Raw genomic sequence first — 17527 nt, 5'->3', positions numbered from 1 at the left:
TAAAAAAGTGTGTGTATGTACCAGTACATATTTATATGTGTCTGTGTCTATGTCTGTGTATTTGCGTGCATGTGCATGAGTATGATTATGTGCTACTAAATACACTGCATCCACCGTTGTTTCCTTTACCAGATGTTTTATTCCCAAATCCACGTGTGCAATCATCATAATCCTCATCCTCATCAACCTCCTCATCCGTTTACTACATCCGAGCCCATTCAACAATGGCCATTTTTCCAAACACGATCCCGGCCCTGTGTTGTTTGTTGGTTAGGTTTTCCGAGGACCAGATTAAACGGTTCCCACCAGCCCTCTCCGATGCGGCCCTTATCTCGGGTTTCCCCCCTGACACTGGTGGTGGTGTGCTGTTATTAAAAGCTAAAGTTCTTTGTTACGGAGCACAAAAGGCAGAGCTAGGCAGCAGTTAACGGGGCTTTGTTAAGGGTCAGAGGGGTGTAAAATAGACTACACCTGGGGCCGTGTTAACACCTTTACCTGTGAGAGGTGAGCACCGGCATGGGATGGGTGTTGCGTCCGAACCGGGGGGGGGGGGGGGGGGGGGGGGGGGGGGGGGGGGGGGGGGGGGGGCGGAGAAGAGAGGTCTCAGCGGAGAGGCTGACAAGGAGTTGGGATAACTGTGTAGAGGTGTGATTGGGGGGGGGGGGTGGAAATCTAAGGGAATGGAATAACGGAACTTATTTCCGGGGGCTGAGTTATGCCAAAATAAACTCCTTGGAAAATATAAACAGAAACAATGGCAGGTTAATTAAAAGGGGAAAAAATGCACCAGCTAGCGCTTTTCTTCCCTTTTTTTTTTGGATTTGTCTTGAAACTTCCTCGGGTCGGGCCAGTCAATTTTACAATGGACGGCTTCTCTTTACGGCTGGACCGCAGCCAACCACCACTCTCCTCTGGAGGCTGTTGTTTATTGATCATTGTATTGCATGGTTGTAATGCGATGTCAATGCCTCTATCTTACCTGCCTTCGCAAGCAGGCAGTGAAAAGGTTTGCTGGATTCGGTCCAAATCAATGCCAGCCCCGTGTCCCACCTCTGCAGATAAGAGCCCTTCAACAGTACGCCGATTGCTTCGTTCCGGAGGAGATGTTTTAATTAATTGAGTTGGAGGAACCCTCGTGAAGGATTCCCAACAATTGCTCGATCGGAGCGGGGTTGCATGCGCTAATGCCATTCAAATTAATTCCTTTGAAAAATGCTTTTTGACAACAGCGTGCGCTCCAGCGAGACTTCAGCAAGGAGACAGACCGCATTCTGGGCCGGCTCAGCGTCAGGCCTCGTTACGCTGTACCCCCCCCCCCCCACCACCACCACCCCCCACCTCCACCCTACCACCCCCCTTTCCCGCTCTTTCCCCTCCCCTTTTTCATTCCCTTCTTAGTAACCACCCAGACTAACCCCCCCCCCTCGCCCCCGCCCCACCACCCCCTGTCTCTCGGCACCCCCTCCCAGCTTGGCTGGCCTACACACGCGATCCTCACGCTAGCTGACCTAAGCCTGGCGGAGGCTAACACAGGCTCCGTGTAAAGGACTGCAGCAGGGGCCAACCTCTCAACCTCCGTCCCTCTCTCTTCGCCCATCCCCCCCTTTTCCTCTGCCGCCTGACTACACTTTCGCTTCGCATTACTTCTGCTATTCTAACTTTTCCACTTCTGAGGACGATCAATTATGCACTAGAATAACGGTGGGGCCCGGGCTTGGCGGTGGGACATAAAGGCAGATTATGGGAGTGAATAATTCAGCCTTCGTTCCCGCCGTGTCCCTCTCACCACTGATACAAGCGGGGGAAGTCGCCGAGGCTAATGAACGGTGGCCGACGCGATCGGGCTTTAATGTAACGGGCAGAGCGACGGGATGAATCAGAGGGTGAGTATCGATGCATTATTAAAAGCCACACTGCTGAAACCCCACGTCTTGGGCTGCTGGACGGGGGTCATGTCATGAGGGAACCTGGGGATTGTCGCACCTCTATAACGAAGAGGAGTCTTTGCCTGATGGCACGTTGCGGAGCCACAATGCCATACGAGCGGAGAATGAAACATAATTCCAATTGAAAAGTATTTAACTAATTCACTTTTTGTGTTGCTATTAACCATATTAACCAACCACAAACATGGTTAATATGGTTAAACACAGCAAAACAAGATTCAAGGGAAAATCGCAGTATTGTGTTGAGTGGGACACCCCCTGAAGGACATGGATATGAAGGGGCATGGTCAAATGGCCCAGACAAGCAGACAACCTTCCATCACCTTCATATTAAAAATATGTCTACCATGACCTCGTTCTTCAAGAATCGCGTGCCAAGATTTGCAAATGTGAAGCTTCTTAGAGTTCACAAATAGCAATGAATATTTCATGATTGGCGACCAGAAGCACCGAACATGGTCTACGCTAAGATCAGAAGACTTCATACCAAAAGCCTGACGAGCAATGTTTTCTTTAGAAGTCGAACAATCCCAAAATCTTGTCTCGATGAAAATAAAATTACGGGGAATTATTTACAAAAAAACAGACATAAAACTTAAACAAATTGAATAAGAACTTAAGAAAGAGGGTAAATATAAAAGTCGATATTAGAAATTAATTAATACAAAATAACATTTATGTATATATGATATTACATTCTAAGTATATTGAATTACACACAAAAAAGTAACTCTATTTAAAACATTTATGAAACTACTTTTCACAGTAAATATACTCAAGTAAGATTTGAGTGAATTTAGTTTTTTAATTCTAAAAAATAAGAAAGTCGGTATTATTATTGTACAAAAATATATTATTTCAGGTCTGGTTTCTATTATTTTGAGAAACAGCCACGATGAAAAATAATGTTTTTGCTCAAGAATATATTTCAAAAAAATGAATTCACAAGCAAAACGCATTACAAATGTGTGTATAAGTCCTATACTTTCGACCTTATCAATGGTGTTGTACTAACAACCATGCCCATGTTAATTCCTCTTCCTAAAAAAAGAAAAGGCCAAAAAGGAAGAAATTCAACCACCACCTATTTAAACTTCCTTTGGCCATGCCCCATCAAATCCTGGCTGGAATGTCTCCGGAGTTGCAAGATGGCTGGGAATTCTTCGGCAATAAGGAACACAGAGGGGAAAACACAACTCTCCAAGCAACAACCATACCTCAAAACAACTCCTGGTGACCCAGAGTACAACTCAGATACACAACTAGGCTACACAACCAAGACTATAACCCATATCCGGGCATGTCACGTGTGCTCCGAACCGGTATTATTGTTTGTTCTTATATTTACAGAGCCGTAAAAATTGTCCTAACATTTAAATGAGCTAACTAAAAATGTTTTCATTGACTCATTAGTAAAATATATATTTATATAAATATATATATATTGGATTTGGTCGGTCGGTAAATCTAGACAAATTACTAGCATGTTTTTTTCAACATTAAAGAGTCCCTTTTTACGATGTACTCGATCTCCCTCAAGTCTAATCTCGTCTGGATCAAACATGGTCGCCAACGCCACCTCTTTGTGTCTGGCTGGTGACGCTCACACCCCTTTTTCTACACTGCGCTAGGCCGCCATGTTGGCGGCAAGCACAGCCGCATGGCTCCGCCGTGGACTTAAAGGTCAAAGCGTTAAAACAGAGTGCAGGTTGGGTCAGGACACAATTGGATCAAATATTGTCAAGGCTATGTATATGATCATGCCCAAAACGCAAGCCAACAAAGGGTAAAGAAGAAGATACACCAAGCTGAAAGACGAGCGATAGAGGCGGACAGTCAGAGAGAGAGAGAGAGGGAGAGAGAGAGAGAGAGAGAGAGAGAGATAGAGAGAGAGAGAGAGAGAGAGAGAGAGAGAGAGAGAGAGAGAGAGAGAGAGAGAGAGAGAGAGAGAGAGAGAGAGAGAGAGAGAGAATGTACTGTCAGTCATATGCCTCAGCAACAACAACAGGACTAATACTGACAGTGGGCCTGCTGGGTCGTCTCAGTGGGACTCCCAAAAGCCAAGGAGTTATTACAGTACTTAAAGACCCAGTAATCCCTGAGAGACAGACAGACAGACCTAGAGAGAGAGAGAGAGAGAGAGAGAGAGAGAGAGAGAGAGAGAGAGAGAGAGAGAGACAGTGAGACAGAGATGAAGGGGGACCATGAGGTGAGGAGGGAAAAGAGCGGGAGAACCCAACATGACCTATATATTCTTAAGATGCGTGGTGGGACAGGGGGTAAGAAAGAGGGCGATGAGAATGGGGAGGGGGTTGGGTTAGGAGCAACAATGGAGTCTGCCTTCTGGAGGTTTCTGAGACGCGCAGATATTCCCAACAGCCCCAAGGAAGCCAAACTTTCAAATCATCACCAAAGTGTTGACAGTACATCAATAAATGATTAATAAATGAATTACATTTGTTTCAAAACAAAGTTGTGTGTGATTTTAATACAAACATTGACATTGGGGAGAACTTTTGAAGACATTCAACAAAACCATGTTTGTTTGCCTGCTAACTCTTACATACATAGTAGCCATGAGCAGAGCTCATCACCTCGGTGGTTCCAGCAGGGGGTCTAGCCACTTTTGGAACTCCTCTTAAGTCTCACTTATCTCATTAGACCCTAAACTGATTAATATGAATGCCAGTAGAGACCGGCTCAGGGCATTCTTACGAAAAGCGGGTAGGAGGAGCAGAGAGGAGGATGGGGTGGGGGGGGGGGGTTCAGAGGAAGGTTTTTTTTGTGTCCACGGACAATGAGCTGATGGCTTCTTAAGCCTCTCAGTGGCTCTGGGTTAATACCTAGGGCTGCAGTCATGGGATAGGCCCCAGTTCAAAGGCTGCTGCACTCCAAGGCCCACTGCTGACTGATTTAGGGGAAGGAAATAAACAAGCAGGGTAAATACACCACATATCCTGCGACTTGAGCCTCGCGGAAGAAATAATGGACTACCCTCCCTCCTCCACCAAAAAAGAGAGCGGTATTCGTGTCTGTGTGTGTGCGTGTTTCCTACTGCATCTGTATCTGTGTGTATTTGTGTGTATATGTGTGTGAGTGTGTCTGAATGTGTCTGTGTGTTTGTGTATGTGTGTGTGTGTGTGTGTGTGTGTGTTTGTGTGTGTTAAGGCAATTATGAATGAAATTTAAGACCTATTTGGACGTCCAGACTAGCAAAGAAAGTACGAAAAAGTACGGAAAAATTGGAATCCAAGAATTACTTGCAAAATAAATTAAATGCACAGTCTGCATTCGTGGTTATCGGACCGTGTTGGTTTTGTTTCGTAGTTCTTTTACAGTGTAATCAATACCCGTTTTCCCCCCAAAACCATTTTAAAAGCAAGACTGAAGTCAATCATATTAACGAAATTTCAAGGTCTAAAATTCCGATTTTTTTGTGAATTTGGACTTTTAATAGTTTTTAAGGACCCGCGGAAACCCTGTATGTAGGGCAGTAGTGTGTTCACTGTAAGCTGTACCAGTCAAAGCTAGACACACATAAGACGAGCGGGTGTAGATGGGATTCATCACACATTCCTCAGATCAATCGTTTCCCCTTCAGGGGGGAAATCACGCACACTTTAGAGTGCAGTTTTAGAACCACACACCCATGAATACCAAACACATAAAGTGTACACACTAAACCCACACGTTTGCGTGCACGTTAACCCTCAAACCCACACACACATCAGATGCGAGTGCGCACATGAAGCCTCATACAGTGAGGCAGATGCAAGCACACACCCATTTGTCCACGCCCACATGCATATGTGTAGGTGCCGCAAAGACATGGGCGTGCTGCACACACACACAAGCACACACACGCACACATACATGCAGACACACAAACACACACATGCACACATACAAACAAACACACACACATACAAAAACACACACCTATGCTGCTTTACAGAATGGGAAACCTATCAGGCTTGTCTCAGAGGAGCTGGCTCAGAGAATTGGGTCAGGAATAGTGCTGTTCTCTGCTATAGTACGACTGGGGGTTCTGCTGCCTTGTTAAGACAGACCGCAATCTCACGCACGCACGCACGCACTCACGCACGCAAGCACGCACTCACGCACGCAAGCACGCACGGACACACACACACACAAGCCTGCTATAGCATACATTGTAGCGCATATCAGATTCATCATGGGGATGCCGGCACAATGCGGCACAGATGGGACTGACCGACACCACAGCAAATTATACACAAACATTCTATAACTGATGTGATCAAAGCAAAGGGTACGCCAGTCAGTAGGCTCAAGTCGGAGCAATCAGACATTTTTCTATGGCATACACTTGAATGATTGAACATTTTACTGTGTGTTCCATCCAAAGTACAAATTTCTTCTTTTTGAGGTTAAGATACTCGGAAAAGTAGCAGTTGCCTAAGGTATGGAAGCCAAAGAACACACTTTTTGGCATGTCCATGGCGAAATACTTACAATAGAGACTGACAAAAATATTTGTCGTACTGCCAGTTTAATATATTTGATGGCAGGTAGTTATGTAGGTTATTCATTTCTTTGGGCTGTTTTCTTTACCTTTGCTTCAGTTTGAATCCAAACGTTAACACAAAAGCGTTACATAGGTTAAGCATCAGGATTTCCGAACAACTCAAAAGGTTTCGTGCAGCAAAATAAATTACAGTTCCCAAATAAAACAATCTGTCTTGGACTGGTCGATGCAAGCATACATCCTGAATACATTACATACATTGCACAGGAAAAGGGCAATTTCAAGGATGCAATGTGCAATGACGCGGTGGCTAAGGCCAAAACTCCCCACAGACAGCACACAACCACACACACACACACACACACACATATCCAAACACACACGCACAGGAAATACGAAGAGTCCTCCAAGTAAGCACTACCACCACCACTATGGTATTGTGTTTGCGAGCCTTGGGTGTCAGGGCGGAAACAAAGCCTGGTTCTAAACCCGAGCAGGCTTAATCCAGGCTCAGCAGCCCCGGGGTCGCTTGTGTCTCTCGGGCTGAAGAGACGACACCTCCCCTGGGTGAGGGCCTACCGCCGACGTCCCGGCTCACCAGGCACCAGAAACCCACCCCACCCGTCGCTTTCACGCACGCAGACAAACAATCAGACAGATCGCCGGGAAAGGAAGACACACAGACACACAGACCCTCAGAAAGATCCATGGCGAGCTGTGACCGATTTTGTGGCGGTGTTGTGGAGGGCCTGGAAGAATGTTTGGTGGTTAAGGCTGTTTGAGGAGAAGTTACGCCGCTGCGTCTTTTTTCCGCACACCCACTGTATTTCTCTCCGGTCCCCCCACACACACACACACACACACACACACACACACACACACACACACACACACACACACACACACACACACTCCGGTTACTACAATTAGACCTGTGTCCCCTCATCGCTTCTCGTTTTCATTCCCCCCCCCCCCCCTCTCTGTCTGTCTGACTCTCTGTCTGTCTGTCTCTCTCTCTCTCTCTCCCTTTCTCTCTCTCTGACTCTCTCTCTCTCTCTCCCTCCCCCCCCCCAACTCTCTCTCGCTCTCTCCCCAGCCGTGCTACAGCTTCAGCTCCCCAACCTCTCTCCCCTCCCCTCCCTCTCTTCTACACACTCCTCATTCACGCCGGCCTCCTCCCCATCTCCTACCACCCTTCCCTGCTTGTCTGCCTCCGTTTGGAGTGCGTGCATACTGCCAGCCCTGGGCATGCAGGGCGCACCGGCCGAGGGGGAACAATGGCCGCCTTTCAGTCGCTCACGTTCCCGACAGGGGGTGTCGGGGAGCGTGGTCGAGGGTGGTGAGTGGAGGGTGGGTGTGTGTCGGGTGGGGGGGGGATTTTTTTGACCGTTAATACAAACAGGCTAATGTAACTAGCTGATTATCGGCTGCTTTCCTCACCACGGTAGATTTAACACGGAGAAAAGAGCCATTACTTCGGCATCAGGTCGGTGTTTACCCTCGGCTAAAGGAGGTGTTTATATTATGATAAAAAAAAAGGAGCATGAAAAAGAGTTTGGGCGAATTAAATAGCACTTTATGAGCTACTTTCTCCCGACTGGATCTGGAAGCGTTTAGCGCTGTGGTATTTGAAGGGGATCCACACTGCTTGCAGGTGATGCGGTGGCAACACGCTGTTATGGATGGGTAATGGTGCATTATGTCCATCAGTGGTCAGGGACATATGGAAAGGAGCCTGGTGCTGGTCACACTGGCCACGGGCAAGAAAAGGTTGATGGAAAATCACAGCACATTCACAGTATTAGACACCCTCCGAGCTCCCCGCCATGTCTGAGGAGACGTATTACCTCACGAGTCATTTACGAACGGGCCGCAACCCGTCAATTAGGTCTTTATTCAAAAACGTGGAGATGGCTTCTCTCCTGCGATCTAGAAGCGCACCGCTGCCCAGCTAGAAAAACATCCAGTCAGTCCTCCGAAGCCCCCCTCACCAAGTTAAATAAGGAAAACGGCAGAGCGAGGTCCGAAGCCAGTCTACCATGAAAGGAATTATCTGTGGAAAATGTGTCTGGCCAAAAAAACCGAAGAGCCTCAATCATTCCCGTCACATTTTCCAGTTGAACGGCAAAAAAAAACAAAAAGAAAAGACAAGCAAGAAAAACTCAAAGATATTTTGTGAAAAGCCTATCAGTCACCGTAAGCACTGTGTGTAAATGCACATTCAAACATGGCCCTGTGATTACAGCATGACGTTGACGGTAAATACGTTGAACAAGGTCAGAACAGAAGGAGCTGGTTTGAGTCAGTGGCGTGGATATGGCTCTGGGTTTAACGGTACGCTCGTGAACGCCCGCTGACAGAAGAGAGCGAGAGGGCACGGGAGGCTACCAGGCTTAAGCGCTCGGTAGCACTAGCGCCCCGTTCTGGTCAGGGGTGATAGACGCACCAGGCATTACTACAGTAACAGCTGCTTCCAAGCCTCCATCTTACAGAGGAGAAAATGGCTATGGTAGCGCCATTTTCAGCTGCAATCTTTTTCCTTCTTTTTTTTACATTTTGAGCGCTGGAGAGAGCCCCTGATTGACGTCCCAACACTTATCGTACCGCCGGCTCTTGTGTTTCCCTCCAAAGGGTTCGGGTGAAGGGGTTGGGGTGGATGAGAGAAGGGGATATTCTACGCTCAAACGTTAATCGCTATCTCATTACATTTCATTGGAGTTGGCTATGAAACAGAGCTAGATTTGGACCAAAAATAGCAATAGCTTTGTTTCGTTCTGGAAAAATAGCAGAGGATTTTTTTGGTAAACAGAGCCAACTGGATACATGGACTCTGTGCTCTCATTAACAAAGGGTTGTGGTTCGCTCCGTGGCCCCTAAAAGACACACACTCGGACAGCGAGACCCGTTCTCACGAGAACTCTGCTCAGAGTAGGTTCAGAGGAAGACATAAAAAAGACCTTAAGGAAATACAAAAGGCATGTTAAACTCAAACTTCCCCCCCATCCCATGAAAGCTGACACACAGGGGGCCCAGAGTCAATATTAGTCGCCAGAACCGACAAACACATAAAAATGTATATTGTTATTCTCACGGCAGACCGTTATAGAAGTCGGGTGTCGTTGGGCAGCTATAGCATGTGTGGGTGCTAGAAAGGCTGGTTAATACTTTATAATGTTTCCAAGTTAGAGTAATACAGCACGCCGCTACCCAATCCAGGGGTTTGGACGAGAGGGGATAGGGAGACAGATCTGTGGGCTGATAGCGGTGGTTCAGTACTCTGGCTGACCTTGGGGTGATTACGCTGCAAGCGGAAAAAAAACACTGAAAAACGGCGCCATCGATGGGCAGCACATGTATGTATGGGAGTAGAAAAGGCTATTCAATATGTGCCGTTTGTTTTTAATTGAAAAGGAGAAAAATAAAAGATTTTTATCCCCATGTTTGAACAAGTCTCGTTTTACTTTGTGGTACCTTGGTTGACATTTATCTTTGCAGATAAAATCGTTTGTTGCGTCGGTAATCCGGCGAAGGAAGCAAAATAGCTGTTAAAAATAGCACAGGAATTTAAAACAATATTTATTTTCGGTTAAATTAAGTATTCATGCGTTCTTTAATATACAAATAAAAATGTACATGGAGAAAATCTATATTTGTTCTTTATTTTTTTGGATAATGATTTATTTTTCTCAAATTAATCAAATGAAGAGCGAGTGCCCGAGCCTGACCACCAGACGGCCCCGGTGACAGGGCCGTCTCTGTCCGCCTCACAGCAGCTCCAGCAGGGTCACGGCCAAGAGACCTCCACCTCTTTCACACCACACTGGAGAACAGCTGCTCCACCAAGCGCATTGACTAAACATTGACTACTGCCTGCTGAGCTCATTCTCCGCTTAATAGAATAAATATGTGCATGTGTGTATATATCATAAAATGTTGAACGATAAATTATAAGAATATAGTATGAACATATTTCAGATCAGAAAGACTTATAAGGTAAAACCCTATTTCATTAGCTTTTTTCTCCCTTCCACATTCTCTCTCTCTCTCTCTCTCTCTCTCTCTCTCTCTCTCTCTCTCTCTCTCTCTCTCTCTCTCTCTCTCTCTCTCTCTCTCTCTCTCTCTCTTTCTCTGCCTCTCTCTGCCTCTCTCTTGCTCTCTCTCTCTCTCTCTTTCGATGTCTTGTTCCCTGTGCCTCAGTTTGGTGGACAGGCTTTCGCCAGCACCGCAGGCACAAAAGGACGACAGAGCTAGGGGTCATTAAAGAGAACTAATCAGCACTCAGAAAGAGAGACATAGAAAGAGAGAGAGAGAGAGCGAGAGAGAGAGAGAGAGAGAGAGAGAGAGAGAGAGAGAGAGAGAGAGAGAGAGAGAGAGAGAGAGAGAGAGAGAGAGAGAGAGAGAGAGAGAGAGAGAGAGAGAGAGAGTAAAACACCACTCCAGGCGCATCAGGGAAAAGGAAACAAGACGGAGACAGAATGGTATGCATTAGACTTGGAAGGAAAAAGGCCAAATTAGTAAGCCGAATAAGAAATTGAATGGGCTTTAAATAAGGACAGCCTATACTTTCACCCCTACATGTGCACATGGGTATAAATGGTGTGCCATGGCAGAGTATATAATTCCATCCAAATGTAGGATTTAATATCGAAATTTGTCTTAATACGCCAGGAAAGGAGACAGGCTCAAAATACCTTCTGGTCATTCAGAGTGCAGTCGGCACACACGTATGACTCTACAGACGCACGCACACATAGACACACAAAGAAACGATCTCTCGCACACACACTTACACATACCGCCGAAAAAACTCTCTCTGACACACAAACAAATTACGCACAAACACAAACTTACAAAAAAACTAACTACCCTCTACCAACTACACACCAACACCCACTCTCTCACTCACACAAAAGTGACAAGACAGTTTTTCACGTTCGGCTGGTCAGTGACAGGTAATGAGAGGTCCAGGGGAGAAAGATGTAATTATGTTGCTTTCTATGAGTTTTAAGGCAATGGAACAAGCCCTCCGAGACCTTAGTGTGTCATTCCTCACATAGCGCACATGCACACACCCACACACCCACAACAAACACACACACACACACACACACACACGCGTATGTACACACAAACGCACACACACACACACAGGCAAGCAAAGACAAAGAAAACGAGGTATAGAGAGAGAGAGAGAGCGAGAGAGAGAGAGAGAGAGAGAGAGAGAGAGAGAGAGAGAGAGAGAGAGAGAGAGAGACGGAGCAAGAGAGAGAGAGAGAGAGAGAGAGAGAGAGAGAGAGAGAGAGAGAGAGAGAGAGAGAGAGAGGCTTGACAATGGAGAGCGAACCTCGCAGAGCAGTGACGCGACACTATCGCAGCCCACGTACGGACACGCACGAAGAGGCAGAGCCCAGTGCAATATCAGGGCTTATGGTGGAGCGGGGCAGGCCAACAGATAGGGCCTGACCATCCCTCTGTCTGAGCTCCCCTCAGCGTACAGCGAGAGCTCCTCTCTGGTGTGGCTCTACAGCGCAGCGGCACATTTCAATGACCCCAGAAGCAGGTTTCTCTGGTTGTTGTTGTTGTTGTGTTCGCTTTTTTTTAACACCCCGGACTTTAAGAAGCAGAGTTGTCCTGTGCACCTTCTCTCAGACCTGATCTGACTTTCCGCTTGGTTATGCTTTGCAAGGCGTATACGTGTTGACCTCTGGCTGTGCCCCCCCCACCACACACACACACACACACACACATCAGCTCCGTACAGCGCGACTGACCCACGGGCCGTCTCTCTCTCTCTCACTCTCTCTCCAGCGACAGCCGTGGAGCCGCCGTGGTGCTTCTGAAATATCTAATGTATTTCATTCATTTCATTTTCGGGGCCCTGCCAGCTGAGAGGGAGGTAAGTGAGGGAGAGGGGGAACGAGGGGTGTAGGAAAGGGAGAGAGAGCAGGAAAGAGAGAGAATGAAAGGAAATGGGATCTCTCTGGTACGGCGGAAGAAAGTCATTAGGGTAGCTGTCTGAGTCCTCTTTAGAATAAATACATAAGTAAGAAAAGAGAGAGAAAGACTTTAATTAAACTCAGCTAAGTCCTTAAGATGCAATAAAGCATTAACCTATTTATATGCTTAAAAAAGCAATGTAGTAAAGCGTTTGACACAGTTTCTCTGCAATTCAACAAATGTACTGTACTGTTCTGGTCTTCGGAGCGAGGAAATCCCCTCATGGAGCCACCACAACAACCAAACATTCAGAAACCCAAGAGAAATGTTCTGTTGTTGCAAAAGGTTACAGGTTACGTTCAACTTACACTTTGGAACTATTGAAGAAATAGCATGTCTGATTTTTAGAGGAGCTTATCACAAGAAGTTTCTTTGCTCAATGTGAAAATGATTTCAATAAAATACAAAAGCTATCTGTGTTTATTTTTTCCAAATATCAAATACATTCAACTAGAATCCCAGCCAACAACACCACCACAACGGCCTTCAACATGAAACTCTAATTATGACGTTTTGTCAGCTTCAAATCATCAACTTTTGACTACACTTTATGGCAGTTATTTTAGTCTGGCGTTTGGTTTTGTTTTGTAATACCAGACAACCAATTTTGGAACAAACCTCGGCCGGTGTAATTCAGTCCATGGGACTCTCAGGCAAAGCAGAAAAAATAAAAGAAACAAGCTACAGCCCTGGCCGAACCCTGTGTGACCGAGACGGGCTGCTATGCAAATAGCGTGACAACGCCAGGTATCCTCTTCATATGTGCACAAATAAAGGGACTTTCCAAAACACCGAGTCACCGCCTTATCACATGTCTGTTCCGCGTTTTTTCATTTTCTCGCCATCAATTCAATGCAATGCAACGTTACCTGTTTGGCTTCTGCCCAACAGAAGCCTAAGCACGAAGCCTAACGCAGAGCGGCGTCTCTCAGCTGCCTCTGAGGAAACCAGTTTCCCTTCCCCGGGCTAGTGAAGGTCTCTGAGTCTAGTCTCTGTAACGCTCGCTATCGGTCCCATATTTCACCGAGAAACAGAAGGAAGCGACAGAAGAAGCAGCTCGTATACGCTATTATAGTTTTCTTTTTACTGCTGTTCTGTCGCCTGTCGCTTCCAGTGTATGGGGCTCGGAGATTAACAGTAGATTTATTGAAACTTCTCCCTACTTCTTTTTATTTTTTTCAATACTGCCTTTCTCTCACCTACAACTACGGAAAACTTGTCAGAACATCTGGAAGGAATCAAATTAACTCCGCCGCCAGTCAAATCAAAACGTTTGCCGGGAAAAAGAAATTGAGAAAGAATGAAACGTGCAGTGTAAAGAAAGTGTGTCTATCAGGGAAACAACACATCAGGATTAAGCTCGATTTTGTGTGAGCCTCTATAGAAAATAAAAAAGTAGCAGCACATAAATAAGCAACCGGACCAGAGAGCCAGACCACAATAGTCATGGTCTATGGTAGGCTATATCAGCCCCGAGAATCTAAACCCCCTGTTAGACCGGCCCGGGACATTAACAGAGTAGGCTACATGCGTTCTGCCCTACGGTCCAAAGCCCTCGACCACTAATTGCTTCGAGCAATAAGCCTTGTTTTCTCAAACTTCAAACTGAATATAAATAGTTGTGCAGCAAAGTCAGCTTTCACAATTAATAGCTCTGTGTACATTCGGTGGGTGAGCGGAGGATGGAGAGGATTCAACAAACAAGTTGGCAGTCCAGTGAAGGATAGCTGAGAGCGGCCAACAGTTATTGAGACCGAGGGGACTTTTCTCTCTACAGCAGAGTTGTGTAGTGGACCACATGGGTTTGCAGATGAACTTGTGGAGCACATGAGCACCTTTTTAAGTCAACGTTCTGCTCTTGGCAGCAAATAATATTCTCCCAAAACAAGAAGATGTTTTGTTGGAATATGGTTTGAGGTTATCCATAGGAAATATAAATTATGTGGAGGCAGGCCTCTATACAACTTATAATAGTGGATTAAAATGTATATTTTCCCACCCCAGTTCACACTTTAATATATTGTATTAAGATTGTCCCTTTATGATATTTAACCACACCACTCCGAATATAGAATCAGAAAAAATATATATTACATTTACTGCATTCCAGTGTAAAGTCAGGGGGAAATTATCCAGTAAAAGTTAACATGTAGCTATACGAGGATCGTTATTCGTGAACAATAACTGAGTTGCATCAGATCCATATCGTAATTGGGTCATTTGTTGCGAATAGGCCTACGACACTTGACTGAATCTCAAAGTAAGTCCGCAGTGGAAAAATGAACTTTGAATACTGCTGGAGTTGGCATAACAGACTGCAAATCAACCATTTGTTGGATCACAAAAAAAAGGGGGGGAAAATAGGGTTTAGTCAGAAGTGAAGGCTCTACCTTTTACAGCCTTGACTTAAGTTTGACAAACAGCCCAGACAGACAGTAACACTACCTCACAGGCTACACACCTTTTATATTTAAAACACTTCAAGTTAAATAAAGACATAGCGAGATAGAAGTGTGTGCTGCTTGTACGGACCTACAACCGTTCAAATTAAAGTTGGCCCATGTTGAGACGTTGTTTAAATTGTAATATTAAAAAAAAACAATTACATTACCAAAATGCATTGACACAGGGCCAATGCTAAAACATACCATGTTTCATCAAATAATTGTTTGCTATATTCTTCAACATGTTTATTTCCTTTATCCTTAGGGCTCAGAAGTTCGGCGGGGAGAACTACGGTCCTGCACAGAAGGCGAGGGCCCTCACAGCCAGGCGGCTGTACTCTCTCTGTTGGGCCGAGCGATCAACCAAACCCTTATGTTATGTTCTTATGCTTTAGGCTTTCATTTAAACTTTTGAATTTGATGTAACATTTAAAAAGTTACAAAAAGATATAGTCCTACTATATTATTTTGGATATAGCCTATTCCATTCACACAGTGTAGACGTTTAATAGTGTTCTTCTTGTTCCTTTTCGTTTACGCCTTTATAAATACAATGTGTTCAGGACTTATGTGGACTCACAAAGTTGACATGCAAAACGTTCGGGTTAATATTGACTGAGGATAAACAGAGACAGAGGAGCACCGTTCGTGACCCATTCCCAACACGACGACGCGCACAATTGTAAGGTCATTTCTAGTTTTAAAAGAGAGTGCGCCGTCGTTATCATTTTGGTCACGAATCATTTAAATCCAACTCTATTAGTGGAAACACCTAATTACGAGCAGGCACCGGCCTATGTAGGCCTATATAAATATAATAAAAAAACATGGAAAACCCATGGTGTCTCCGGCGTTGTTGCCTACAGCCCCCTGAACCGCGGGAACGAAGAGCGAATAAAAGAAAGGTTCGCTCCATCAAATCTGCGACTAGAGTTCAATGCAGATGTGTGGAACCGAAACACATGCACCGCGGACCGCGGTGCATCCATCCGCTCTCGGAGACGCTTACCTCGGGTTGGTCCTGTTCCAGAAGACGGCATAGCGGTCGGCCACCACTTTGGAGCTCGGCTCCTGGCTAAATACACACATCCACATCACCAGGCACACGAAGAGGACCATTTCCACTTGCAGCATCACTACAGCCGGAAAACTTCACGCCACGTATTCCTCTTCAATCTCGGCTTGCGAAGCGCGGTCAGTAGGTGGATCGGGCTTTCAGGGACGCTTCAGGTGGGACGGGTGACGTGCCTCAGGCACATGTGGTCGTGTGGTTTCTGGAGCAGTTCGAGAAAAAAAGACACAACATAGAAGGCGCGGAGAGAAATGCGCGTCAGTGTTCATCCGATGGGGGCACTTTTGGTGTGGACACTTGTTAATAACAGTGGTACAAAAAAAAGCAGTTCAATGTTGAAAAAGCATCAACGTATCGCTGTGTCTATTTTTTGTAGAGTATCAACTGTTAAGAGGTGTAGGTCCGAGACTCGCAGGGACGCATGTGTTGCGCGGGACGTCACTGGTGACAGGTCCGCTGATGGTCCTACTGATCAATATAAAAAAATCTTCCACAAACACACACACACTGTCGAAAGCAGTGTTCGGAAACACAGAAAACAATGCGCAAAACAGCCGTTATTGCGCCCTCGTTTATGCGTAGAGTCGGACGCAGTCTGTGGCAAAAGGGGGTCGCCCTCTCCAATAGACAACGTGGAGATCAACCTCAAGACGTATTAGGAGAAAAAAAAGGCTGAACGTGTCCAATGACGCCTTGTGGTGTCCTACGTCAGATGTCCCCGTTCGCCAGGCAACTTTTCAAAGCCACCTACTCAGTCCCCGCCGGCATCGGAATGGATGGGGGGGTGAGCGACGTGGAAACCTTGATCCTTCTGTCCCAACGTTCACACGCTGACTGGCGGGGGAAAAAAGGCTTGCTATCCTTCACGGCGATGTGGTGGAAGTGTCACGGTCGTGGCGGGGAGGAGTCCTCGGGCCGGAGCGGACAGCCAGCCTGGGTCCTCTGCTGCTGCTGCTGCTGCTGCTGCTGCTGCGCGACAGAAGGGGACGCTTGTTTATTCCCTCGAACCTAAATGCCAGCATTACAGAGGAATCCTCCTCATATATAGCTGGCCATGATGCGGAGCAGAGGGAGAAAAAACAGAAGAAGAAGCAAACATCTCCATGTAGATAGCGTTATCCCCCCCCTCCTCCTCCTCTGATGTTTGGGAAACCGAACGGCGGGGCGCAAGAAGGTGATACCGAAGGCGAGTCAGACTGCCGACTGCCCGAGTGGGTTCGGTTACAGCGGAGCGGGGGGATAGTCCCATTGGTTTGAAATGGAAATGGGCGTCACTCGAACAGAGCGAAGCCCCGCCCTCTCCCTAAACTCAGCTAATTCAATTACCGTGAGGTATAGCGCGAACGCGCCCGAGAAGAGTTTGCAGAACGGAGACCGGTTACGCACCGCCGTCGGACGATCCGGCTGATAAGTAACCTAGGCTATACGCGCAGGAGATTTAATTACATCGCGAACGGACACACGGTGTACCATGGGACCGGACATCGTCTCTCTCTCTCTCTCTCTCTCTCTCTCTCTCTCTCTCTCTCTCTCTCTCTCTCTCTCTCTCTCTCTCTCTCTC

At 46.3% G+C, this 17527-nt stretch overlaps 1 protein-coding gene across 2 annotated transcripts in view; it reads right to left on the bottom strand.

The window, feature by feature from the left end:
* efna5b (ephrin-A5b) overlaps nt 1-17172 on the bottom strand; it is a 62132-nt gene extending 44960 nt beyond the window's left edge. For both annotated transcript variants that reach the window (XM_056592468.1, XM_056592469.1), the window contains exon 1: nt 15904-17172. In XM_056592468.1, the coding sequence (XP_056448443.1) occupies nt 15904-16028 (125 nt within the window). In that variant the 5' untranslated portion in view covers nt 16029-17172. The remainder of the gene's footprint in view (nt 1-15903) is intronic.
* Nucleotides 17173-17527: the final 355 nt, after the last annotated feature.

The sequence above is a fragment of the Gadus chalcogrammus genome, chromosome 6, assembly GCF_026213295.1.
Source record: "Gadus chalcogrammus isolate NIFS_2021 chromosome 6, NIFS_Gcha_1.0, whole genome shotgun sequence".
NCBI lineage: Eukaryota > Metazoa > Chordata > Actinopteri > Gadiformes > Gadidae > Gadus > Gadus chalcogrammus.
Note: the sequence above shows the minus strand (reverse complement) of the source record. Positions and strands in the feature narration are given on the sequence as shown.